Raw genomic sequence first — 25,809 nt, 5'->3', positions numbered from 1 at the left:
ATGCAGCCAATCGCCGCCCGTACATTTACAAAAATCTGGTCCCGTGGGGAATATCCAAGGCTGCAAAGCCGCATCCGACCTGAAAGTGACGCGCGCCATCAGTGTAGTAGTTTCCAAGGCAAGTGCGAGTGTATTGCTGCTGCATTCCTGAAATGCGCCCACGGGAATCTTAAATCGATACACAAATTCCCTATTCCCAAGAGCAAAAACCACAATGAGACGGCCCACCGCCATAATACTTTTCTTGACTTGCACCGTAGTAACGGCCCAGCTCAGATCCCTCCCCGTCCAACGCTCCGGCCTCAACGGATACGCACCCCGCTTCTTCCGCCAGAAACCCATCATAGAACCCGTAGACCCCGCCCCCGGTCCAGCCATGCCACCGCCGCCGCCCTCAGACCCCCCTCCTCCTCCGGCCCGGGCCAAGGCGGCGGAGGAGAAGGCGTGAGGCTCTCCGACGTAATGGGCCGCGACCGGAGCATCAACGTCTTCGCCGGCTTCACGCGCGACATCGAGTCCGCCTCGCGCCGCCTCGACGACCAAGGGCGCAACACCACCGTGCTGGCGCCCCTCAACTCGGCTGTCGAGAGGCTGCCGCGGAAGCCGTGGGAGGATCCTCGCGACTACCAGCAGCTCGGCGCCGACGCCTACGAGGGCGACGACGGCAGGGATAAAGCGCAGAGGAATATTCAGCGGTTCGTCGAGGCGCATATGGTTGGCGTGAGCCCGTGGCCCGAGAAGACGAAGGCCAAGACGATTGGCGATGATAGGGATGTGTGGTGGGAGACCAAGGATGGTGTCAAGTTTGTAAGTGGATATCACGCTGCCCCTTTTGGTTTTTCGTTTTCAGATATTTTGAGGTTGGGAAACTTACAGATGGTATAGATTCAACCTGGCAATATCGAGGTTGTAAGTGTAGCGAGTACTGTTGCCAATGGCGAAGTGGTATGTGACCCCAATGCTTTCTTTAACAACCCGTACGATTCACCTTGTCGGACTGGGAGTAACATCGCAAATAGTGGATTATCAAGGAGGTGCGGAACTATGCCTAATGAGTGAGAGCCTGCTGGAGTGGCCGCCTCGATACCCTCTATAGGATGCAAATTTGTTTGTTATCATCACCAAGGCCCGTGGCGTGGCGGGGAATGTCAGCTCGTTCTGAATTGCCTCACTCCCATGGGTCGCGGGTTCGAGTCCCGTTTTCTACTTGTAAAAATCCTTGCATCGTTACACCTGAGGCTGGTAAGAGTCTCTTTGGATCTTTCGTAGGCTCCCTATAGGGAGCTGAGCTTTTGCTGGGCTGTTGCGTTTTGCTTTTGATTAATGAATTGGCAATTGAAGCGTGGATGAATGAGTAGATGGATGATTCACGAAGAACCGTAAACGAATACCCAAACTGCATAGTGGAATACAAGACACATAATATTTCTTACTTTTCTAGGGCACCTATATAGTAACGACGAGGAAACTGAACCGAGTGGTACTCATGCTACGCCTAGCAGAAACATCAATTCTGAATGTAGAAAGAGCTCACAAGGGAGCTATCTGAGAGACCAGTGACTGTACGAACCCAGCTCAACGCCTCTCTGCCTGTCTACACCGTGATCCGAAAACCTAGAGCTCGAGGTTTTCATATTAGTTAACCCATCCAGGTGAGGGCAACATCTCGTCCAGTTCAACGGAATTGGAATAATAATGTAACGATGAAGACACCAAATTTGCAATGGTGAAACGGTTTAGCCGGTCTATAAGTGACCGCAGAGGCGCAAAAAGAATACTCACAATCTCAACTTTACAGGTTTAACAAGAAGCTGTCGGGTGCAACCGCTATTCCCATTCGGATACAGGTAAAAAGTGGGCCGGAGAGATAAGATTGTTATCTTCACGTGATGTGCGGAAGAAGCCGCACCTGGGGGCTTCATTCCAATCAGCCGCGAAGGGGTTTGTGCAGCAGCTTCCAAGCTTGGAGACCACTACGAATTTTCCCTACGTGACGTCCTCATAGATCTACGATACTGTAATCTGAGATAAGACGTTGAATCCTCATGTAGACATCATACCATTGGTAGCATCAGTCTGTAAGTGTCTTCAATTGCAACACGATCCTCGCTCGCAGAGGACTGGCGGGCGACGCAAAGCTTGCGCGGTTGCAGAGTCCAGCCACCCCCCTCAGACTCTTCAGGCGCAACTGAGGACAACCCCTCTCTACCCTACCTCCCCTCTTCTCTATATGCCAACGCGTCGCTAACGTTCGGAGTGGAAGAGGACGATCGATCTCAGGATGATGAGCGGGAAACCCGCTGACGAGGTGGACGCCTACGAGCGCGAGGCCGAAAATCGTCGCCGCCTCCAAGAAGCCGAAGAAATGGAACGACGCGAACAAGAACAAGCCGAGAGACGCCGCAGAGACGGCTACCCCCCTGGCCCTCCCCATCACAGCAATGCTGGCTCTATCCCCATACACCAGCCCGTAGCATCTCGCGCGATGGGCGCAATCCACAGCCCCGGCGGCCTGCTCGCAAACCACGGCTCAGGCTCGTCCGGGCCTCCCATGCCTCTCGGTGCTCCCTCGGGGCCTGGCGCGAACTTCGGCGGCCCCCTTCAACCCGATAACAGTAGACCTCCGCCGCACGGGGGCCCGAACAACCCCAATACCCAGCACCAGATGTTCGCGCCGATCCCGCACACGACCGTCCCCCCCAGTAACTCCCTAGGCGCTGCCAGTGGTGGTCCACCTGTTTTCGGGGGGCCGCTACAGCAGCGCGAGGGCCAACCTCCGATGCAACAAGGGCCTCCTTTCGGTGGCAGTGGTGGAAATACTGGCGGCGCTGCCCCCGGTGCCGCTGGCGGTCAAAGTCAAGGGCCGCCCGGTCAGCAAGGCCAAGGAGGCATTGCGCAAGGCCAACAACCCATCTTGAACGTAAGTTGAAATAAGTCATTTGTAAACTTGCCAGATGAAGAAGGAGGCAGCCGCGACCCTTTGCCGATGCTCTTGCCTGTGGCTGGACGCATCCAAAGTGGAAACCGATGTGGGCTGGTGCGCCGATACGGCGCATGTTGCCCAGGCAGGATGCAGTGCCGCCCCGCGTGCATATTCCGTCCTTCCATCTCGCTACGTCCATTTGCGCATCGCCTTGTCTTCATCATCTACCCAGTTCCCCCCCCAGAACCATGCGCATCAAATCCTCCTCTCTGTAGCCTGCAAACCAAATGCAACCGCGGTCATGGATACGCCAATCATGGTCAAAGTAAAGCTTGGTTTTGGGTTAAATTGTTTTGTTTGTCGTTGGCCAGAGCTAACTATGAATGGTAGGATGCCTTGACGTATCTTGACCAGGTCAAGGTACAGTTCCACGACCAGCCAGACGTGTACAATCGGTTCCTCGACATTATGAAAGACTTTAAAAGCCAGGCGTATGTGATTGATCCGTTGTTCAGGTGACACAACTGACCAAAGCAGCATTGACACCCCCGGGGTCATCAATCGCGTCTCGGAGTTATTCGCTGGTCATCCGAACCTAATCCAGGGCTTCAATACCTTCCTGCCACCAGGATACCGGATTGAATGCGGTGCTGGCAACGACCCTAACACCATCAGGGTCACCACCCCTATGGGTACAACTGTTCAGTCCATTGCCGGCCGAGGAACGCAGGTTGAAGGCCACCCACACCCTAACGGTGCATCTCAGCCGCTCTTCCCTCAGCGCGGAAACAATTGGCAGCAGCAGCAGCAGCAGCAACAGCCTCAGCAACAACAGCAACCGCCGCCCCCCCAGCAACCACAACACAGCATCGAGAGCCCTGAAGCGAACTTTAGTGCTCCTGCATTTATGAACCAAGGCCACGTCGCGCCTTTCGACGGTCCTGGTGGAAGTCAGCAGCGTGGTCCTCCGGCGCAAGGCGCTACCCACGCGAACAACGCGCAGCAGCCTCCTCGCAATGCGCAGACCCCTACTCCGGTAACGGGACCCGCAAATCTGAACGGCGCGACCAACCAGCAACAACAACAGGCAAACCTGGAGCGCCGTGGGCCGGTAGAGTTCAACCATGCCATCAGCTACGTGAACAAAATCAAGGTCAGTCTAACTGGACTTTTTTCTTTCTATACATATCCCGCTTCAGTCTGAGGCCTCGCGCACTAACCACGCCGCAGAATCGCTTTCAGGATAAGCCTGAGATTTACAAACAATTCCTTGAAATTCTCCAGACTTATCAGCGCGAACAAAAGCCAATCCAGGACGTGTACGCCCAAGTCACGACTTTGTTCCACACTGCACCTGATCTACTCGAAGATTTCAAGCAGTTTTTGCCCGAATCTGCTGGACAAGGAGGAAAGGGAACACCCGGACGGCCTGGCGATGAGCTTCCGCCCGGCCCTGGCCCTAACCAAACACCTCAGCCGACTATGAGTGGCCAGAAGATGCCTCCCTTGGGAAGCTTCGCTCCTCCAAGTGCCTCCAAGGAGAACAACAAGAAGCGACCTAGAACTGACAAGCAGACGCCCGTTCCTGCGCCGCCCATCGTGGAGGCTGCTGTCTCAGCCAACCGAGCTGTCACTGGCGCCCCTCCTCCTGCGGCCGTCAACAATAAGCGAACCAAGATGTCTCACAACAAGGCGCTGGCTTCCGATGCCCCCGCGGTCGAGCCGACATTGACGCCGATATTGCCAGAGCCTTTGGGACCTCCTGCGTCGACCACCTCGAACTCTGACGAGATCGCCTTCTTCGAGAAGGTCAAGAAGTACCTCAGCAACAAGACGTCTTTCAACGAGTTTCTCAAAGTCTGCAACTTGTTCAGTCAATCCATCATCGACCGCAACACAGTGTTTCACAAGGGCAGCGTCTTCTTTGCCGCAAATCCTGAGCTGTTAGGTTTCTGGAAGGCGTTTCTCAAGTACGAGCCGCATGACGAAATTGTCGATAACAGACCCGCGCCTCCTAGCGGCAAAGTTTCATTGAGCAACTGCCGAGGCTATGGGCCTAGTTATCGTCTTCTTCCCAAGAGGGTATGTCAGCCAGATTTGTGTCATATTTGCACTCACTAACCATCAACCAGGAGCGCCTCAAGCCTTGCAGCGGCCGCGATGAACTCTGCAATTCCGTGCTGAACGACGACTGGGCGTCGCATCCAACCTGGGCTTCCGAAGATTCCGGATTCGTCGCTCATCGTAAGAACGGCTTCGAAGAGGGATTGCATCGCATCGAGGAAGAACGCCACGACTACGATTTCAACATTGAGGCAAACCTCAAGTGCATCCAGCTCTTGGAGCCTGTCGCCCAGCAAATCAGCGTCATGTCGCCTTTGGAGAGAGAGCACTTCCAGATGCCACAGGCCCTGGCTGGACACAGTACCTCGGTTTTCAAGCGTGTCTGCAAGAAGATTTATGGCGAAAAGGGTCCTGAAGTCGTCAACGACTTGTTCAGCAACCCGCTGAATGTGGTCCCGATTGTGTTGACCAGAATGAAGCAAAAGGATGAGGAATGGCGCTTCTCACAGCGTGAGTGGGAGAAGGTGTGGCATGCTCAAGTTGAGCACATGCACCTCAAGAGTCTCGACCATATGGGCATCCTCGTCAAGCAGACCGACAAGAGGAACCTCTCAGCTAAACACCTTGTCGACGTCATCAAGACGAAGGCCGAGGAGCAGAGGCGCCAGCGCAGTTTGAAGGGCAAAGCCCCGCGTCATCAGCTGGTTTGGGACTTCAACGACAAAAAGGTTGTCGTCGAGCTGCTTCGTCTGATGATGCTCTACACTGTCAGCAGCGGTCAGCACAGCGTGCCAGAGAAGGAACGCATTGCCGACTTCTTCGAGACATTCATCCCTGCATTCTTCGATATTCCCGAGGAAGAGTTGGAGGGTCGTTTGCCGAGGCTGCAAGATGTATCCGAAGAGGATGAGACTGAAGAGGCCGTCCCTACCGAACTCACCAACGGCCGCAGCCGCCGTGCTGGCAGAAGGGGCGATTTACTCCGTGGCGTGCTTGATCCTGGCCGCAACGGTTCTAAGCCGCGCGCGCAAAAGGAGGGAAGCGCGGCATCCGGCAGCAAAGAGACGACACCCGAAGTTGGTTCAGCGAACGAGGAAGAAATGCCCGATGCTCCCGAGGATGGCACTGGCCCTGACGTGTCTAATGACCGCTGGATGCCGATCGTCCCGCAGCCTATAGTCACGACTGGCGACGATGCTCTCCTCACTGCCGATGGTGAACTGAAGGCTGATGGCTTCTTCTCGCGGCCTTGGCACAATTTCTTCTGCAACCAAACCATATTCGTCTTCTTCAACGTGTTCCAGACGATTTACAATCGTCTCAGGGACGTCAAGGAGAGCAAGGAGAGTGTCGTCGAAGAGGTTAACCGCGTCAACCGACCTCGTCCCGCCAAGGATATTGGCTTGGCCGACAACACCCTCAACTACTTCGGCCCTCATGACGACCCTGAGAGCTTCTGGCCGAAGACGCTTGAGCTTGTTGAGGAATATATCACTGGCGATATTGACGAGGTCCGGTATCAAGATGTTCTACGTCACTACTACCTTAAGAGCGGTTGGAAGCTGTACACCATCCAGGATCTCCTCAAGACTCTGTGTCGTCTTGCTCTCACCTGCAGCAGCACTGACGCGAAGGAGAAGACTCCGGACCTCATTCAGCAGTACCTCCACAGCCGAGAGAAGGAGGAGACAAACTACCAGTCAGAGATTGCTGCTCGCAAATACGCAGAGAAGTGCGTCAAGGACGGCGAGATGTTTGTCATCTGTTGGGTAAGTCCATTTGAACACCAGTTTCTCTCTCTACCTTCGTTTCTAACACATTTCACAGTTCCCGCTCAAATCGGAAGCCTCTGTCCGTTGGCTGCAGCGTGAAGACACCACCTTCTACATGGATGAGATGAAGGCTAAGGATCGCTGGCAATACTACATCTCGTCCTTCATCCAAGTCGAGCCGACAGAAGGCGTGCCACGGCACAAGCTCCAAAAGACAGTGTTGGCCCGCAATCTTCCTTCTAGCGACGAGAAGTTCGAAGACAGCCACATTCCCAAGCCTATCTCGTTCGATGAAGACCTTTCCATTAGTATCTGTCTGAACTCGAGCAAGATGGTGTGGAAGGCTGGCACATCGGAGTACTTTGTCTACGACAACGTCCCCAAGGACAAGGAGGGCCAGGAGCGACACCTCGAGAGGCTTAAGAACGCGAGTAACAAGCGTGACACCAAGCTTCGCGAGAAGTTTGTCTTCAACAGCCCGTGGATGAAGGGCATGAGCCAGTCCGACGTCCAAAAGTCCAATGAGGGATGGTCAAAGTGGCTCAAGGATGGCATCGCACCCGCCTCGGATGCAGGGGACGCAATGGACACCGCAGAGTAGTGAGGTGGTGATCCAGCGGAACCGGCGTTTTTAGGTGGCGCGGGCAACACAGACAGCAGCATGTGTGAGATCGGAGATAAGATGGGCGAAGGGTGAAAGTTCACAATTACGAAGATACCAGGCGGCATAGCGATGCAGAGCGGCATGGCTGCCATGTTACCCCAACTTTACATGGATTTGGTCTTCTCTTGATGCCCTGACCACGATCGTAGAATCGTTGGGACGGGTTGGCATGGGAATGGCGTGGGAAAGGTTCGGCGTTAGATGACTTCTTTTTTTTCCTAATTTTTGGATCTGACAGCAGAAAGAGGAGTAGTAGAGTGGGGAGGGTTTGGCAGAGGTTCTCTCTTTTTTTTTTTTTTTCACGGACAATCATCATGAGAAAGAGTGAGATGCGCCTCTTTTTGCGACTCATTCCTTTTCAGTCTTCTCTTTCCTGCAAATGTACTATAATTGTAGTTGCGCAAAATAAAAAGGTCTTGCAAGCAAAAAAAAAAAATCTCGATTCAAAACATTGTACTTGTTTGTCACTTCAAAGTCCCAGGTACCTTACATAGCATCAGGCCGCGAAGCAAAGTCCCACATCCTCAGGGCCGATGTCGCGGCGTTGAAGCTTCGGCAGCCGCGTTCATTATGCACAAAACCGCAAAAGGTCTTTGCTTCACATCGTACCTTAATGAGTGTTGCAGAAAAACAAGAATCCATCCACACAGCCACAGTTGTCTACTGTGTAGTTTTTTTTTGGGGGGAGCAGTTGGGAGGAGCCGAAGATGTAACGTGTGTGGATCTTATCAGATCATCTAATCAGTCAAATCTCCCAGGATCTATCCGAGAACGGTGCATGAGGAAGTGCAGAAAACGCAAGAAAAAGACGCAAATCACGGCAGCCAAGTGGGAATTTGTGATCTTAGTCTCTAGGTAGTGTGTGGTAATGAAGAAGTTTTTGCGGTCGTCGGATTCGTGATATTAGGTAAAAAGATCTGCAATGGCCGTCCATTGCGCTATATCTAAAACTTGGTATACTTTTGTCTTTTTTTGTCCTTTTGAGGTTTTTTTCCTTTCCTTCAGTAGTCTTGGAGCCCGCCCATCGGCTCATGTACCATGACGCGAGACCAGAAAAAATGTGATGTGCGTCAAGTCTTCTGCAGTCTGCACAACCACCAGCGTCACATGCAACAAAGCCGCTGACTCTGCGCGTGTGTACGTGGGTGCTCGACGGGGCCACGGCCCCACGTCCTGCCAATTACTTGATTTGGACCGTACAAACTCGGAGCTCCGAGACTTTTACTTTTGGGGGAAGGGGGAATCAGGGAATTTTGCTGTGATCGAGTACCCGTCTATTGCAGGCTCTCAATGACAATGGCAGAGGCACCACCGCCACCGTTGCAGATACCGGCAACACCAATCTTGGCCTTCTTCTCGCGGAGGACGGTCGAAAGGGTGGTAACGATGCGAGCGCCGGAGCAGCCGAGGGGGTGTCCGATGGCGACGGAGCCACCGAAGACGTTGACTGTCTCGGGGTCGAGGTTCAGGAGCTTAATGTTGGCGAGGGCGACGACGGAGAACGCCTCGTTGATCTCGTAGAAGTCGACATCCTTCTCAGTAAGGCCGGCGTGCTTGATGGCCTTGGGGATGGCCAGCGCGGGGGCAATGGTGAAGCGCTCGGGCTCGCGGGCGGCGTCGGCCCAGCCGCGGATCTTTGCAATGGGGGTGACGCCGAGCTCCTTGACCTTGGCCTCGGACATGAGGACAACGGCGGCAGCGCCGTCGTTGAGAGGAGCGGCGTTGGGGGCGGTGACAGTGCCGCCGTTGGGAATGAAAGCCGGGCGCATGGCCTTGAGCTTGTCAATGTTGAGGTTCTTGACCTCGTCGTCGCGGTCGACCTTGATAGTGGGCTTGCCACGGCCGCCGGAGACCTCGACAGGGGCAATCTCCTTGGAGAAGACACCGGCCTCGGTGGCAGCCTGGGCCTTCTGGTAGGTCTTGATGGCGTACTCATCCTGCTGCTCACGGGTGAACTCGTGTTCCTTAGCGCAGAGCTCGGCGGACATGCCCATGTGCTCCTTCTTGCCGTAGGCGTCGGTAAGACCGTCCTTGAGGACACCATCGACGAGGGTCTGGTCGCCGTACTTGGCGCCGTTGCGGAGGACGGGAAGGTAGTGGGGAGTGTTGGACATGGACTCGGTGCCACCGGCGACAACGATGTCGGCGCTACCGGTGAGGATAGTCTGGGCGCCGAGGATGATGGCCTTCATTCCCGAGGCGCAGACCTTGTTGACGGTCGTGGCGGCGACGCCCTGCGAGAGGCCGGCTCCGAGAGCGCATTGGCGGGCGGGGGCCTGGCCGAGGCTGGTTTTCGGTCAGAATGTGTAAACATTGTATGGGTGAAAATAACTCTTCATGTAGGCGTGGAACGTACTTGGCGGACAGGACATTGCCGTAGAAAACTTCCTCGACATCCTCGGGCTTGATCTGGGGGACTCGCTCGACAGCAGCTGTGGAGGGGTAAATGTTAGCTTGCCCCGCGCTTCGGACCGTTGATAAGACATTCACATACCCTTGATGGCGTGAGCACCCAATTGCGTGGCGCTCAGGCTAGACAAAGAACTGAGAAAAGACAATACGTTAGCTTCTCGATCAAGCGGTCAAGATAATGTTCGTCGAGTGAGCTTATTCGTACCCCAAGAAAGAACCAACGGGGGTTCTGGCGGCAGAGACGATGTAGACGGGGGGAAGGTTGGCCATTTTGAAGGTGGATATATTGGACGTTTGAGTTTGGATTGGAGAAGGAGAGTTTCTTCAAGGATGAGCCGGGAACCGTTCCTACTTAACTGTGAAGAGAGAAGGAAGTAAACAGTTTTTTGTTGGGCAAAGTGTCACTAATCAGAAAGAGCTGCTTCTAATCCCCCTCGCCGCCTTTTTGGATGTTTGGTGGGGTTGCTCCGACCCTGCACCGCTCCGGTGGCTCTATCCACAGCTGGGGCCTTGTGGCGCAGCAGCTCTCTATCGGAGGTCCCCTGTTCAAAAGCTCCACTGTACCTGCTTCCCTAGCGTTGGCCGTGCAACCAATTGACATAGCTTCAGCCACTCAGCCTTGCCGCCACACATCTCGTTCAGCCACCTTCTAGCCTTGCCAGAAACTTTGCGCCGCCGCCGTCATGCTGGGAACGCGACTGCGCGTGGACTAGAATTTCAGCAGGCTTTTAGCAACCCACGACAAAAAGTTCATCTCTTGCACCGCTAGACGCCAAGATGGATGATCTGTACGACGAGTAAGTAACGAAAATCATTATTTGGCTGAGAATATTGTTGGGCTGACATTGTTATCATAGGTTCGGTAACTTCATCGGCGAGGATGTCGGCTCTGAAGAGGCGTCTGAACGAGGGGTGGAGGGCGACTACGTCTACGGCGATGATGCTAGCGAGGCGCCCGCGCCAACTGGCCAAGAGTTGATGGAAATTGATGGCACGTATAGCTTGCTCTTGTGCCGATGAGAGTCAACTAACCTAGGGGAACAGAAGACGGCCCATCAAATGCGATCATCCTGCACGAGGACAAGCAATACTACCCGACGGCACAACAAGTATACGGAGATGAAGTCGAAGTTCTCGTACGAGAGGAAGACGAGCAGTTGCTCTCGCAGCCGATCATTGCGCCAGTCGAGCAGAAGAAGTTTAACATCGAAGAGGCCGACCTACCACCTGTATTCTTTGAGCGCAGCTTCATGACAGACCTCATGAACTTCCCCGATCAAATACGGAATGTTGCATTGGCAGGACACCTCCACCACGGAAAGACGGCGTTCATGGATATGCTGGTGTTGGAGACCCACGATATCACGGACAGGCTCGAGCGCCGGGTCGGCAAGAAGAGAGACGAGCAGCTTAGATACACCGACGTCCACGTTGTGGAGCGGGAAAGAGGCGTGTCGATCAAGGCTTCGCCCATGAGCTTGGTTCTCCCGAGTTCCAAAGGAAAATCTCACTTGGTCAACATTTTGGATACCCCCGGTCACGTCAACTTCGTTGATGAGGTCGCGGCCAGTCTGAGATTAGCCGACGGAGTCTGCTTGGTTGTCGATGTCGTGGAGGGCGTTCAGGTCAACACGGAGCAGATCATCAAGCACGCCGTTTTGGAGGATATCCCGCTGACGCTCATTGTCAACAAGATGGACCGCCTCATCTTGGAGCTAAAGCTGCCGCCCAAGGATGCCTACTTCAAGCTCAAGCATGTCATCGAGGAGGTCAATACGGTAATCGAAAACACCATCCCTGGCAAGGGCGAGGAAAGACGGATAAGCCCCGAGAAGGGCAATGTTCTTTTTGCTTGCACGGACATGGGGTGGTGCTTCACTCTGCAGTCATTCGCAAAGATGTACGCAGACACGTACGGTGGCATCAACACCGAGGATTTCGCAAAGAGGTTATGGGGCGATATCTACTTCAACCCCGAGAAGCGAAACTTCACCCGTAAGCCGCTAGAGACACGCTCGAGCCGATCCTTCGTCAACTTCGTTCTGGAGCCCATCTACAAGATCTTTACACACACAATCAGCGACAGTCCCGAGGAATTGAAGGTTGTCCTGGGCAGTCTCGGCATCACCTTGAAGCCCTCTCAGTACAAGGCTGACGCTAAGGTGCTGTTGAAACTGGTCTGTGAGCAGTTCTTTGGTTCCTCGACAGGATTCGTCGACATGATCGTGGGCCACATTCCTTCACCTGACCAGTCTGCGGAGAAGTACTTGGAAAAGTACTACACTGGCCCTCTGGATACGAAGTTGGCTCAGTCCATGAAGGCTTGCAACCAAGACGGTCCGCTAGTAATTCACGTAACAAAACTTTTCAGCACCGCAGACGCCAAGAACTTTTACTCATTCGGTCGCGTACTAAGTGGCACAGCTCATCCTGGCTCGCAAGTCCGTGTTCTCGGAGAGGGATACTCGATAGACGACGATGAAGACATGGCCATGGCAACGATTTCTGACGTCTTTATCGCAGAGTCGAGGTACAACATTCCGACCGACGGCGTACCGGCGGGCAATTTCGTACTGCTCGGTGGAGTCGACAACTCTATCGTCAAAACGGCGACACTCATCCCGCCGAAGCTTGAAGATGACGAGGATGCTTACATCTTCAAGCCTGTCACACATTTCACCGAGTCTGTACTCAAGGTAGCTGTCGAGCCCATCAACCCATCAGAATTACCCAAGATGCTTGACGGTCTAAGAAAAATCCAAAAGAGCTATCCTCTCATTACTACGAAAGTCGAGGAATCCGGAGAGCACATCGTCTTGGGCACCGGCGAATTGTACATGGACTGTGTTCTCCATGACCTGAGACGTCTCTACGCCGATATGGAGATTAAGATTTCGGATCCTGTAACTCGCTTCTGCGAGACGGTCGTTGAGCAGTCAGCGACCAAATGCTATGCCATCACGCCGAACAAGAAGAACAAGATTACAATGGTTGCCGAGCAGCTGGACAAGGGCATCTCGGAGGACATTGAGTCAGGCAAGGTCAAGATCAAGGACCCTATTCGCAAGACGGCCAAGTACTTCGAAGACACGTATGGATGGGACAAGCTGGCAGCGAGAAGCATCTGGGCTTTCGGTCCCGATGAGATGGGCCCCAACATTCTACAGGACGACACGTTGCCCTCAGAGGTAATATCTCCCTCCACCTTCAGAGAACCAGGCAATGGACTAACAGAACTCTAGGTCGACAAGAAGCTCTTGACAACGGTCAAGGAGACCATCCGCCAAGGCTTCAGCTGGGCAACTAGAGAAGGGCCCCTGTGCGAAGAACGTGAGTCCTTATTTCCCTTACCCCTTGTTAGTATCCGCCTCCTGTCTATTGTCTTGTCCTTGGAACCTTCCTGGTATCCTGCCATTGGTCCCCAACCGGGCGGGACTAGCTCTCGGGAGGGTCCTACACACATGGGACCGGGGTTGGGGTTGGGTTTTTGGGCATGGCTTGCATTCGCAGCGAGACTATGGTCCCCTCGTCTTACCCCGACCTGTCAAAACAAAACCTGCTTCTGTGCACGAGACCTCATTCAACAACCATGCCTTTTGGGAGGGGGGCTGTGGTCGACCGGGGATGGGGGCACGGCCCTTAGCAGATATCTAGTCTCCACATCAGGCCATTCCCCAACCTTTGCTCTCTCACCGGTAACCAACCGCTAACGATACCTGCTCGCTACAGCCATTCGAAATACAAAGTTCAGGATCACGGATGTGTCGTTGGCGTCGGAAGCTATCTTCCGGGGAGGCGGTCAGATCATCCCCACTTCCAGGCGGGCCTGCTACTCTTCCTTCCTGATGGCTTCCCCTCGACTGATGGAGCCTCTGTACTCCGTCTCTGTGACTGGCCCTGAGGACTCCGCAACAGAGGTCTATACAACATTGGCTAGGCGCCGTGGTCACGTCCTTCAGGATGGACCTGTGGCCGGCACGCCTCTCTACCGCGTCAACGGTCTGATTCCTGTCATCGACTCCTTTGGCTTCGAAACGGACCTGCGCATCAAGACCAAGGGCATGGCCATGGTCAGCTTGACGTTTGACAGTTGGAGCATTGTGCCAGGTGATCCTCTCGACAAGGAGGTCATTCTGCGGCCGCTGCAGCCGGCGAGCGCACAAGCCACGGCGAGAGACTTCGTGCTGAAGACGAGAAGGAGAAAGGGTCTCAGCGAGGATGTGAGCGTGGCCACGTTCCTGGAGCCTGAGTTCTACCAAAGCCTCATGGAGAGTGGCGCTCTTGGCGACTAAGTGGCTATCCAGTAGTGTGTGGTGGGAGAGCAGCAGCATGCAGGAATGTAACAAGGTCAGCGGTTCTAGCGATGCGGCTGTTGAGACAGTACAGCCAGGCGCTTGCGTATGGGCCAGTAGTCATGCAAGTCGCCAAACAAGGGCTCAAGAGAATGGAGAGCGAATGGGCTCACATGTGATGGGGCAGCGAGGTTTGTGGGCATCTGCGAATAGATGAACCGGCCATGAGACAACCTAGACTCGGGCCGTCGTGTATACCAAGAACTAGGTACTGAGAAAAACGGGGGAACGAGCGTCTTTCGCTTTTCTATCTTAAAAAAAGATGGTGTCTGGTTTCGTAGACTGTATTGTTCCCCGCTCCAGTGCCCATGCTTGAAGACGCGGGTCTAGACCAGCCAGGCGAAGAAGGGCGTAGTGGCGTGTGCAGAGGGGGGCGTGTTTCGATTCCCCCAATCTGTGTACGCTGTATCCTTCCTGAGAGGGAGAAGAGGGGAGGAGGAGGAGGGCGTTGACAGGATCTCGTCTCGAGTTCGTGCTTATGCCATCCTGGCAGGAGTGGTCTGCCTTCGGGGACCTTGCGGGCACCGGTGGCCGAAGACGAGGGGGCTCGGATCGGCGTCCGGCGCCGGACGAGCCCGTATTGGAAGAATGTGTGTGCGGCTTTGCCGTGTCCATCTACCTGCTGTATTTCATGTTGAAGAACTCGCTCATGCCCGGGCGCTTAGAACAGCTCTTCCCAAGACCAAACTGAAATATTATATGAAAATTAAGGAAAGTTTTTCATGCCCAGCGGGCATGCATGTAGTCAGTGACTTCTTTCTGAGTCATGCCTGCATGTTCTCCAAAGTTCGCTCTGTCAAGTGAGTTCACCAACCCCACGTGTTTGAGCAAGACAGCATAGCCATCGACTCCGAATGATCCAAAAGATGACGGTGATGATGCTCTCTACCTGCACGAGCGAATTTTACAAAAATCGCAAAAGAGAAATTGCCCAGAGGCGGATTCGAACCGCCGTCAACACGGATCGCTGTATAGAAGAACCACAACGTATCATCCTAACCAACTAGACGATCTGGGCCAATTTTCGGGACGCGGAGAAACCGGGTCCTTGCTGGGAATTCCAGCCCCCAGAGGGACTCATCTAGTGAGCCCGCAGAGTAGGAAGGTCCTCGCGTCGAATTTTGGGCCAAACGGTTGAGAGATTTCAAGGAAGCAAGTTGCAGATGCAAAGCTATTGAGGGGTCAGGAAATTGCTGTCAACTTGAGCAGTGAACGGGTGATTCTAGAGTGATTAACCATTGTTGCGTAGACAACCTCATTCCTAATTTGCTCTCGTCAACTTGTATTCTCTAATCTAACTTAGATGACGAGATAGACTTGCGGGTAGTCATATAGACAGGCTTTCATCATCTTGTACAATTGAAGACCCAGCCTCTTCACTCCAAGCGTATGGACCTGGACTATGCCCTCTTGATGCCCTCATTGCCTGGCGAATGACAAGTTTCCGATGGCCCTGCCTTGATGTTTGTCTTGGATCGATTTCGTGTGAGAAACAAGGCAATGGTACGATGTTTAATTTCCAGACTCTCGGCGTCTTGAATCCACTCCGAGAAGCTTTCTTGGCAAAGACTCGAACCCATGAAGCTTGCAGATATTGCAAAGCCACGGCGACCATACATCCACGTTACACTCGTAACCAAGAGGCCGTGTACAGCCTGCGCGCTTCAAATTCGTCTTCGGTCGAGACCGGTCCAGGAACACGGAACACAGAATCATTCTGCCCATGACGATCGTTCGATATCGGCTCCTGTATGTGAGATAAAATTCCCATGAACTTGGCTCTGAGCTGACTGCAATGATAGACTTGCGAATCAGCGTGGTAAACCCTTTCACCCTGATAGATAGTCTTGACCTGTGATGCCATTAGTGAACGAGAACATTGATGGCCAACACTTAAGACAGACCCTCAAGGTATCATCCTTCGCCCCAGCGTGTTCTGAGGTATGATATTTCCCTGTTCATTCTGAGTATAGTCTTGGACGTGTCATTGACTTGGCATGAAATATGATTACCTCACGAAGAGGCAGATGTAAACGTAAAAGCTCCGCAACAATCCTGCGCCTCCAGCCACATGACCACTACTCCAGATGCTCTGAGCCGTTTCTTAATATGGTCCACAAACATAAGATGACAAGAGTTGACAGCACGGAGATTTTCACATCCGTAACATATCTCGAGAGCGGGGGTGAATATGCCCTTGGCAGATCCAACTGTCGTGAAACAGGCCCCATACCGACACTGCAGAACCAAATAACACACCCCAGACAAGACCCCAGAAATAAAACGAAACCTACGTGACAATATCAGAATCACCCCCCTCCATCGTTCTGACACTTTGGATCAGCGGTCTCCCACAGCTTTTTTGCCCAGCTTACTAGGTTTCCCCTCTAAAAAAGGGCCGATGGCATTTCTTCGATTTCGATATGGGAAAGTATCGGCGCGGGCTAGACCTTTTCAAACAGAGTCCAAGGGAAAGACAGCATCTACTCTGGCATGGTAGTAAGACTACAGATGCAAGGAAGACAGCACTGCCCCAATGTCGTTGAAGCAAAAAGGTCTAAGTTACATCGAGAATACAAGTTTCGAGTGGGAAAAGATCTCACGCCTCGGATACATACAACATTACAACGTCCAATAGAAACATACAGCGGGAAAACCATTCGTGACACTGAAAAACAAAAGCCGTAAAACCTGGGATCCCCGATCCGACTTCCCCGACAAGCGAGTGCTCAAATCCCGCGTCTCCCCAAATTCCAATCGTCATGGCCGGCCATGCGGAACGCCGATCGAACCGGGGGTCGTTGAACGGCGGTACAGTTGGATAGAAAATCCCTCCACTGAAAAGCTTACTGCGAACCAACCCGGAACCCGGAAGGGGGAGAGAGGGAGGAGCTTCGAACTCCTCGACAGCTACCTCGCCATCCCTCGGCCGGCTCATCGCAGCCAGCCCCCCGCCGTTGCATTCCAAGTGCCTATCTACAACGGATACCACAGTAGCTAATTTGAGTGCGGAGTTTCCTTCTTCCCCCTCTTACTATACCCACGAATAGAGTATCACTGTATTCGTACATCGCCCCATCTTGCTCACCGTCCCAATTCCGCTCTCCTCGCCTCCCGGTCCTTGAGGTTGTATCTGTATCCATTGTAGCCCATTCTTTGCAAGCCTCCCAGCCATCTCACCTCGCAGTGGATCAGACCCTGGCACCAACAAGCAACAACACACACCGACCATATTACGGACTTTCAGGAAATACAACGAGGCTTCTCTGGAGAGGGGAAAGACACACATCAGCACCACCTGCATACTTAGGCCCGAATGCGAGCCTGTTGGCGACGCCCCTTGAACGGGATAAAGATTGACACAGATTGGCATCTCAATGATCAACACGTCAACAACCGAGGGACGCCTGTTGGAGCGGCTGTAGCCGACGGGGATCAACTCTCAAACGAACACAACAACAAGCTGGAACGTTGTTTCGTTGTCAAACTTGTCACCGTCAGACGTACCTCTCCTCCCCACGACCATTTTGTTGCTAAAGCCCTACTTTTTGTTTTCCACACTACGGATACCACCAATCCACCACTACTACGTACGGTGGTACTGGACCGACCAACCAAGCAAGACACCAAGGAAAGGCATGCAGAAGATGGGAGCCTCCTCCCTCTCCTTTTCCCCCACATCCCAATCTAATTTATTCGACAACGCACAAGGGAAAATCCCGGGTGAACCTTCAAAGTCTCTTTGAATCAGAACAAGTCTCCGTTCAAGAGGACTCCACTAAGGTCGCATAGCAGCATTGCGGAACACCACGGCACCCACTGCGCTACTGGCAAAATCTCGGCCGGTACTTGGTCGTCTTAGTGTAGTACCATTAGAACCGGGAAACTTGCAAAGTGTGGAGGTGGTGGTGGCCCAATTGCCGCCGGTACCAGACGGGATTGGTAGTAAAGTTCTATTGGCGGCGGCGGCGGTCGTCGCGAACGGCTCGGCGGTTCCCCCCTGGGTAAAGTTTCGATCACCCAACTCTAAGCCACGCGAGCGAACGCAAGGAGAAAGGGAAGGGGGAACAAGTGATTTAGCGCACGGATAGTGGAAGTTTTGCTGATGAATTCTGACGAAGCGGATCCTTTTGATGATGCCTTGACACGGTGACATCTCAAGCCATGTGGGGGAAAGGGGGGACCCTTCAACTACACAGCATTCGGCGACCTGAATCTAGTTTGACTTCCACATGGCTGCGCGCGCGCGGGGGTAAAGAATATACGTACGCGTACATCGTTACTTACTTACTTACTCCCTTGCTTTCTTTCTGTGAGATCAGAAGCGATGGATCAGCTCAACATCGCCGCTCTCATCTTTTCCATCTTGTTCCTCGCCAAGGTGACGATGCCATTGGGGGCCAAACTCTATCGTAAGCCCATCATGCCAACTTTTGAACTTCCCCCTTCTTCTTCTTGCGCGTCATACTCTATAGCCTCATGCGCGGACTTGTGTCAAGAAAGAAGACTGCGTAAGACACACACGAGGTACACAATCAAGAGGCTCATGCGACGGCGGCTATTGCGTGATGCGATGCATCTGGTTTGACTCGCCGAACCTTTTTCCTGCTTCGCCACAACAACAACAACAACAACGGTAGTTCCGTAGGTGATGTGTGTGTGTGTGTGTACTCCGTGTGTTCAACGCCAAATCGATCTGACCAAGGGACCGTGTGTGGATAATGTTTACTGCGGTCTGCGAGCGCCTTTCGGTAGAACAAACGCATGGAACATTCTTTTTTGGAACAAAAGGGGAACGACTGAGTCCGTGTGTACTGTATCCGTACATACGAGGAAATGCCCACAGTGGTGTGTGGTGTCGTGCCGCCTGCGCCTGTATCCTTACAGGCTCTCCCTCTCCTGCATGGTCAGGAAAAGGTGCAAACGTTAAAAAATCCCATTTAGCGGAAAGGGGGGCGGAAGGGAAAAGGACGCCCCAAACTTTATGGTTGCTCAACCCTGTTGAACCCCTCCAAGGACCAAACCTACAGGAAAAACCGGACGGTGTTTTAGTTCCATCACAACCCTCTTAGTCCCTCTTTTATTTTGCTAAAACTGCCGTAACCTGGAGATCGGAGTTAACATTAAGAACCCGCACCGGCGCGTTTCTCACTCTCTTACCGATACATAGTGTGCTTTTTAGACTCTGTCTGAAGACAGAGCTAATACTCTTAGTTGAGGCTTGGTCAGGATAAGTGATAGAACGAAAGAGATAGACACTCTGGAGGACGTAACAAATGGACTTTGGGCTGGGTCAAGGATTTGATGGGGGATCGGCGGGCTCCGGCCGGCCGATGGTCGTCTTGCCTCTCTCTCCGCCATGCCATCGCTCCCTCATTCTACTTCGTACGTCTTGGCGATTCCCTCACCGAGTCGCAAGAAGAGAGGAATCTACAGAGACGGCGGCGATATCATAGATAATTGTGTATGTCTGACTAAGGTAGTGATGAGCACTGGGTGCAATTTGCAATGAGTCGTCGTCCACATTCCCCCATGCTACACGCCCAAAGCCCTAGTGACCAAGGGGCTGGAAAGGAAAATGTATGTCACTGTCCCTGATAGAGATAGGAGCCAATCCGTGTCTTGAACCTTGCGAAAGAGGCAATTGGTCAACAAACACGACGAGGGGAAGACCACCCATCCATCAACAACCCGTCACCGCCTTGCCGCCACACCTCGCAAAACGATGCTGCTTCGCAACATGCAAGGAGAGAGACACACACACCTGCTGGTACTCACTGGTACTCACATGCGCACACACCTCGTTCTACAACCCCATTGCTGCAAGTCACGCTCATCAGCCGACACACATGCGTATCTTGACACCCAAAGCACACCTCCTTCTAGTGTACCAAAGATCTAGAGGAAGTTCCCCTTTGCTCTGGCTGTCCTTGCCAAGCACCATCATCATGTTTCCTCCTCCTGCTTCTTCCTAGCCCCTCCCTCCCCCTTCTCCAACGTAACCCTTTCACCACTACTCCGTACCCTTGCTGCCAAACCCCAGCCTGACCCAACCACCAGCAGTACATTATCACCTGCCGGAAACTGGGGAAAGCAACAGACAACAGTGTGTGAGTGTGTGGGCTCTGTGAATAGAAACAGCTAGCTAGTCTGAGGGTATTCCCCCTTACCTGCCCAGTTTGAAGCGTCTGCTGTGACGAACCTTTCGGCACATGCTTCGAAACCCCCCTGCCTACCCTTTTCACCATGAACCTGCACTGCAACTACGCAGTATGTACTGTAGACTCTCACCCATCCATTAACCACCCCCCTGCCTTTCCCCCAGGAACCCCCAAATTTCTCAACAAATTTTCTTGGTAACTTCCTTTCTTGAGTAGTCGAAGGGGTCTCCTCCTCAAGAAGCCCCCAGCTTCTGGAATAGGGAGCTGGGGGAAGAGGAAGCTCTTGTCTCGGCATTCGACGCAATCAAGTACAGATGTCGGAAAGTTGCGTCACAATGCTTCACGCTGTCACAATCACACGATGGAAAATCATGCAGAAGATTGTTGTCAATGAACACTAGATGAATGAGGCTGGCCGGGAGCAAAGTGGCATGCGCAAGATATCCCACGCTGCCGCCCCCCAATTGCGACCTTCCGCCTCGAAACTCAAGATGTTCGTCATAAGTATGACGCGTGACATCAGACCTTCTGCCAGACTTACACGCATCTTTCACTCTCCTGCCATTCTGGTAATTAAGAATATATCGACCACAATGCCGTGTAACACAACGCTTGAAGAAAATAAGCGTCAAGTGGAAGAAAAGTATTTCCCCTTCTGGTCTTTTATCAGGTCCACGAGGTTTCGCTGAGACCAAACGTTGCCAATGGCATCATCATCACCGACATCGACAACGAAAATGAGAGAGACATGGACATGGACATGGGGCGCCGGACAGTAGGACACTTGTGCGAAGACCGTGTCACCACGACACGTGTGTATCCGTGATTCCGCAGAGTCATTTAGAAGAAGAAAAGCGAAAAAAAGGAACGGGTAAGCAAGATAGAACATGATCCAGAGAGCTTGGGCCACGGAAGGCTCGGGCAGATCTAGACGACGGGGGGGGGATTGCGAATAATGCGAAATCCTCCCACGGTGATTCCCTCCCGAAGGAACAAGATCTTCACCAACGGCCGTAGGGAGATGCGGTGGTCTTCCTGCCGCATCTACACTACACTACGCCCAGCGGCCCAATAACCGAACCCCTTAGGTTGACCATCCCTCCTAGCTCCCGCGGCGCCGGCACCGGATAAATTGAACTACTGTCTACTCCGTATGTTCTGTCTTGTCTGACCGAGACACCGAACCGAACCCAGATCCCATGCCGTGCCTATGCAATACCTACCTACCTTGCCTGCCGAGGGGTAGGTAATATTCGATTCCGTTTACCAGGTCCCGTCATTCACTCCCCGTCGTTCCTTCAGAAGGATCAGTAGAGTTCAGGTGGCAGGATAATGAGAAGGAGCAAGGGCTCAAGCTGCACAGTAAGCAGCTTGCTCATGTTCTGCTCATCTTTAGAGTTTCGCGCGAAGTACACTAGGAAAAAGAATCAACTTTTTGGTTGGGGGGTTGCCCCTCTCAAAACCGCAGGACCGGTACGCGGCATTTCCCGCTGAGCTTTTACGACGGCACGGCGGGTTGGCTGGCTTCTCGTTCAAACAAGTCGCCGAATAACTTTTCTGAATCGTCTCAAGGTCACCCCCCTTTCACCATCCTTTTTCGTTGAGGAAGGCGACTAGGGAAGGGGCCAGGAAAGGGGGCAACGTTCAAATGCTGTCAAGTCGGGCGCCACAATGTAACGCCAGGGCAAGTTTCTTGTTCAACTCGCCGCTTCAGGGGAGGCGGGTGAAATCATGCGCAAAAAGCTGGTTTAGATATGGGTTTATCATCAATCGAAAGCCTCTCTTTAGGACCATTTTTCCTTGGCCCGAGACTTCCTAGCGAGTTGCAGGAAAAAAAAAGGCGATAAATCCAATATTTGTAGATCTTCATACGTCAGAACCGTCCATCCGATGGTTCCTGACCTCTAATCGACCACACCAGCAGCAGCACCTAGTGTACAAGGCAAGGCTACGTACCAATTCAGACCTCTCGGTCGGTAAGGTTCTGCTGAACTTTCCCTCGTCGGTGGCGCGGTCCTGGACCCTTTAGATTGGTAAGCACGTCGGCTGTCGCGGTAAGCGGCGTTAGGGATGTGCTCGGTATCTTGATCGGCTATCCGTACGGATACCTCGCGTGTGTTTATCAACGGTCTATATATGCCCTCTGGTATAGCGTTGCATCCATGCTCAACGTTGAACGGCGTTCAGATTGGGAGGTGACGAAGCCACCTGAATGGAAAAAAGAATACACATCCCTGGCAGACTAAGGTAGTAGAGGCAAAAAAAAATCTGGTTGTTCCATTCACTCATTGTGCTTGGTCCTGTCTACCAGCTAGTTCCATGCAGACGAGCTGTTCGGATAATCCGAATCGTCAGAGCTTGCTGGTTTTTGCCTGCGCTTAAGAGTCAGACAAAAAAGGAACCAGCTGCCACATACGAACCAACACACACACAGGCCAAGCTATGCCAATATGTGTGAACAATTCCGCCGCCCGCACAGCCCTACCTCGGAGTCTTGCCGCGGGTTGAAAGAGTCATGAACTGCCAGCCGATCCCGCTGGGACCCTGTTTTCCGACTTGCCCAAGGGCCCTGGAGTGGAGGGTGCGAGGCGAGGTAACGTTCCTTTGGCCGGCTACAATATCCGCGCTTAGGCGGAAATGGAGATCGTTTCCCACTGTGTGCCTGTCGATCAATTTCCCTCGAGAGAAGCTCCCAAAATGCCGGGGTGAGATGTTGGCTTTCCATGGCAAATATTCGATAATTCTCCAGCCAAGGTGGCAAATGCCTTGGTAAAAAAAACGGTGCAGAATGTCGATCGTCTATTTTTAAGGGCTGGATTCCACGGCTTGGGGCCCCCATCGGACGGATTGGTCGGGCGAGCCGGTGGGCGGACCATTTTGTCCCGAGGCATTGCCCTATTTGGCGTCACGCTTCGGGATATGACAAGACGTCGAGATTCGCATCAACAAGCATAAGCCCGGCCTGTTTACCCGGGAGTTGATTCGCTGCTCAGACGCAGGTTTCGAGCATCTTGTCGAGGACACCCTTCAGGGTATCATTCTCTAGCGCGGCAGCAACTCGCTCCTTGTCACTGAGCTGCTTGTTCACCTGATCGTCTTGCGCGTGCGCGTTTTCCTTGACCCTCACATCCACGCGCCAGTTGGGAGGAAGTGCCTTCTCGAGGCGCACGCGAACACCCAAACCAAGCACGGTGGCGAGAGAGCAGTGGGAGACGGTTGGCGTCAACTCGACCAAGACCTGGACCAACTTGTTGGGGTCCATGGCCATGTGGGGAGGAGGGCTGATGTGAATATCAGGCAAGTTGACAACAGCCAGTTGTCCCAGGGAGAGGGGGTGCTCTGGATCTGAGATGGTTGATATCAAGTCTATGAAACGTCAGTCGCGTGATCCTCCCCAGGGGTTTGGTATGGCGCGGAAACGCGGAGGAGTAGTTCGCACGGAAAGGATGGCATTGCAAGCGTGGAGTCTGAAGCCAAATGCAAGGAGAATGGGCATCTTTGGGCACCACTCATCAAGTAGCAAAGACGATGCGCAATCGCGACATCCACTTGCTGTAGTACACGGCCTGATGAGTGGGTGTTCTGCATCAAGTGGCGCTTGCCTAACTACGCAGGACCGTGCTTGAGACACTCCAGTAACAGGACCAGGCAGGATTGGAGCTCATAACATGCAGCTCCCAATACTTGACCAGGTGAACAACAGTATGGAAGAAGGGTTCCTCACCGTAAATTTCTTGTTCATCAATGGGCTCTTCTGTCCATTGAGAATGATCGACCTCCGTCTCAGACCAAAGTGAATCATCATCACAGAATGGTTCCGAGAGGTACCAGGGTTTAGCGAAGATGACATCGTCGAACTTGTGAAATGGGCCTGACTTGGGTGCTTCACGCTTGCTCTGACGCGTCGGCATCTGAGCCGCGCTCAGGATGGTCGGATTCGCATTGTCAAGATCTTTGTCCATAGTGTCAAGATATCCGTGCTGGTCGCTGGTCCAGGATGAAAGTCCAAGTCCGCTAGTTTGATTTAGTCGCTGCCCCGGCAAAGTTGCAAATAGTGTGGCCCCCGACCTGGTTCTCTTTCTTCGATCTTGGTTCTCTTGCTCTCTCTCGCTTTCTTGACGAGATTTCCCAATACCACCGAAATCTCGGGATACAAGCAGGGAAGCAGCTATGTGTGGTGGGGGGGTAAAGGAGATAGCCTTGTCAAAAAGTGAGGTTCTCCTTTGCTTCTTGCCTCGGCCCTTGCTTATTCGGTAGCGGCGGAATGGAACGATGAGATGATGTTGGTCAATGGCGTCTATCTTGCAGATTCGCAATACGATGGTTTTTTTTTTTTTCGGTCTTCCCTGTCAACGATTGGAGTGGGTTGCGAACTTGGTTGGCGATGAACGTTGCTGTGGATGGGAAAGAAATGACCTGGCATGAGGGAATCAATATTTTTGGCCACAGGCCCCCGGCTCGACCCCGCTCAGTGGACGAGGATTATATAAGCGACCACATCAGCAGTCAAGTGCAGTGGGCGCTGCAATGGACGCATGAATCACTAATCTTAGAGTGATGGAAAGCACTCTCGAAATATTGCCCCTCACTTGCCGAATCGGTCTAAAAATTGCGGGGCCATCCCATCTTCAGAGCCGTGTCGTCAGCGATCCACTGAAAAAAGGTTGTCGATGATCTTCCAATAAATCTAAAATAACCTCTTTGACATGGTGGGAAAAGATGAAAGTCGAAAGATGCCCGTTTCCTTCCCGCCCCCTTTACCCCTCAAAAGGACCCCAAAAACGACCCCCATCAACCGTCAAAATGGAGGACGTGGCCTGCGGGCTATCTGTGTCTGTGCCTGTACCTGGCGGCCCTGCATGCGGCGTGCGCCATGGCACCCATGATCCATCCTTCCTGCTGATGGATACGAAATTGAGAAGACGGGATAGAAGCCTAAAAAAGCACCCATGAGGATTGTCTCTTGTGGTTCTTTCTCTCTCTTCCTCTCTCTCTCTCTCTCTCTCTCTCTCTCTCTCTTGCCTGCACCACCACCGAGATTCGTTCGGCCCCCCATGTTACCACACCCATCGGGCGAATATACTCTCTTGGAAATAGGAGGCTAAGATCATCTCAGGTGCCTTGCCGGCTCGTGGTACGGAGTATGTAGTAACGGCGTAAGGCTGACAGGACCCTTGAGAAATAGGAGAGCTGGCCTGCAAGGGGAAATATTCAAAGTTTGATTACTAGTGTATCCTCAGACAGAATTGATAGAAGCTACGAAGCCGTCATCATTACTTCATTCCCTCCCCATGCTCGCCCAAACCACGTTCTGCGGACCGTTTTAAAATGAGCATGCTCTACTATGTACACTATGTAATGATGAAAGCCACCTTGGGCCGTTCGATATGTAAGACCAGCCGTCATGCCGGACAAGACCCCCGGTTCTTATGTCCCGACTCCGTCGTCTGAACCATCTACG

At 53.0% G+C, this 25,809-nt stretch overlaps 6 protein-coding genes and 1 non-coding gene across 7 annotated transcripts; 4 read left to right on the top strand and 3 right to left on the bottom strand.

Annotated features, from left to right (window-relative positions):
* On the top strand, nucleotides 1-448 carry N0V96_000591 (uncharacterized protein; the record flags this gene model as incomplete). Its single annotated transcript, XM_065755983.1, has 2 exons — nucleotides 1-19; nucleotides 261-448. 2 exons carry the CDS (start codon nucleotides 1-3, stop codon nucleotides 446-448), a joined length of 207 nt encoding a protein of 68 aa, XP_065615223.1.
* A 14-nt stretch (nucleotides 449-462) lies between these two features.
* On the top strand, nucleotides 463-1,052 carry N0V96_000590 (uncharacterized protein; the record flags this gene model as incomplete). Its single annotated transcript, XM_065755982.1, has 2 exons — nucleotides 463-807; nucleotides 1,020-1,052. The coding sequence occupies 2 exons, from the start codon at nucleotides 463-465 to the stop codon at nucleotides 1,050-1,052; spliced, it is 378 nt and encodes a 125-aa protein (XP_065615222.1).
* A 1,229-nt stretch (nucleotides 1,053-2,281) lies between these two features.
* SIN3 (Transcriptional regulatory protein sin3) lies at nucleotides 2,282-7,360 on the top strand (the record flags this gene model as incomplete). The annotated part of the gene is made up of 6 exons (XM_053199224.2): nucleotides 2,282-2,920; nucleotides 3,314-3,414; nucleotides 3,461-4,076; nucleotides 4,154-5,005; nucleotides 5,056-6,756; nucleotides 6,815-7,360. The coding sequence occupies 6 exons, from the start codon at nucleotides 2,282-2,284 to the stop codon at nucleotides 7,358-7,360; spliced, it is 4,455 nt and encodes a 1,484-aa protein (XP_053043323.1).
* A 1,337-nt stretch (nucleotides 7,361-8,697) lies between these two features.
* Nucleotides 8,698-10,105, bottom strand: ERG10 (erg10, acetyl-CoA C-acetyltransferase; the record flags this gene model as incomplete). Its single annotated transcript, XM_065755981.1, has 4 exons — nucleotides 8,698-9,709; nucleotides 9,780-9,855; nucleotides 9,918-9,967; nucleotides 10,041-10,105. 4 exons carry the CDS (start codon nucleotides 10,103-10,105, stop codon nucleotides 8,698-8,700), a joined length of 1,203 nt encoding a protein of 400 aa, XP_065615221.1.
* Nucleotides 10,106-10,612: 507 nt separating this feature from the next.
* On the top strand, nucleotides 10,613-14,127 carry N0V96_000587 (uncharacterized protein; the record flags this gene model as incomplete). Its single annotated transcript, XM_065755980.1, has 5 exons — nucleotides 10,613-10,632; nucleotides 10,693-10,826; nucleotides 10,880-13,023; nucleotides 13,078-13,165; nucleotides 13,565-14,127. The coding sequence occupies 5 exons, from the start codon at nucleotides 10,613-10,615 to the stop codon at nucleotides 14,125-14,127; spliced, it is 2,949 nt and encodes a 982-aa protein (XP_065615220.1).
* A 988-nt stretch (nucleotides 14,128-15,115) lies between these two features.
* Nucleotides 15,116-15,205, bottom strand: N0V96_000586. The gene has a single exon. It is a non-coding gene; the product is annotated as a tRNA-His (tRNA).
* Nucleotides 15,206-23,337: 8,132 nt separating this feature from the next.
* Nucleotides 23,338-24,310, bottom strand: N0V96_000585 (uncharacterized protein; the record flags this gene model as incomplete). The annotated part of the gene is made up of 2 exons (XM_053199221.1): nucleotides 23,338-23,714; nucleotides 24,073-24,310. The coding sequence occupies 2 exons, from the start codon at nucleotides 24,308-24,310 to the stop codon at nucleotides 23,338-23,340; spliced, it is 615 nt and encodes a 204-aa protein (XP_053043320.1).
* Nucleotides 24,311-25,809: the final 1,499 nt, after the last annotated feature.

This window comes from Colletotrichum fioriniae (genome assembly GCF_027942845.1).
Source record: "Colletotrichum fioriniae strain IMI 355084 chromosome Unknown scaffold_1, whole genome shotgun sequence".
NCBI lineage: Eukaryota > Fungi > Ascomycota > Sordariomycetes > Glomerellales > Glomerellaceae > Colletotrichum > Colletotrichum fioriniae.
The sequence above is the reverse complement of the archived record's forward strand: the minus strand, read 5'-3'. Positions and strand labels throughout refer to the sequence as shown.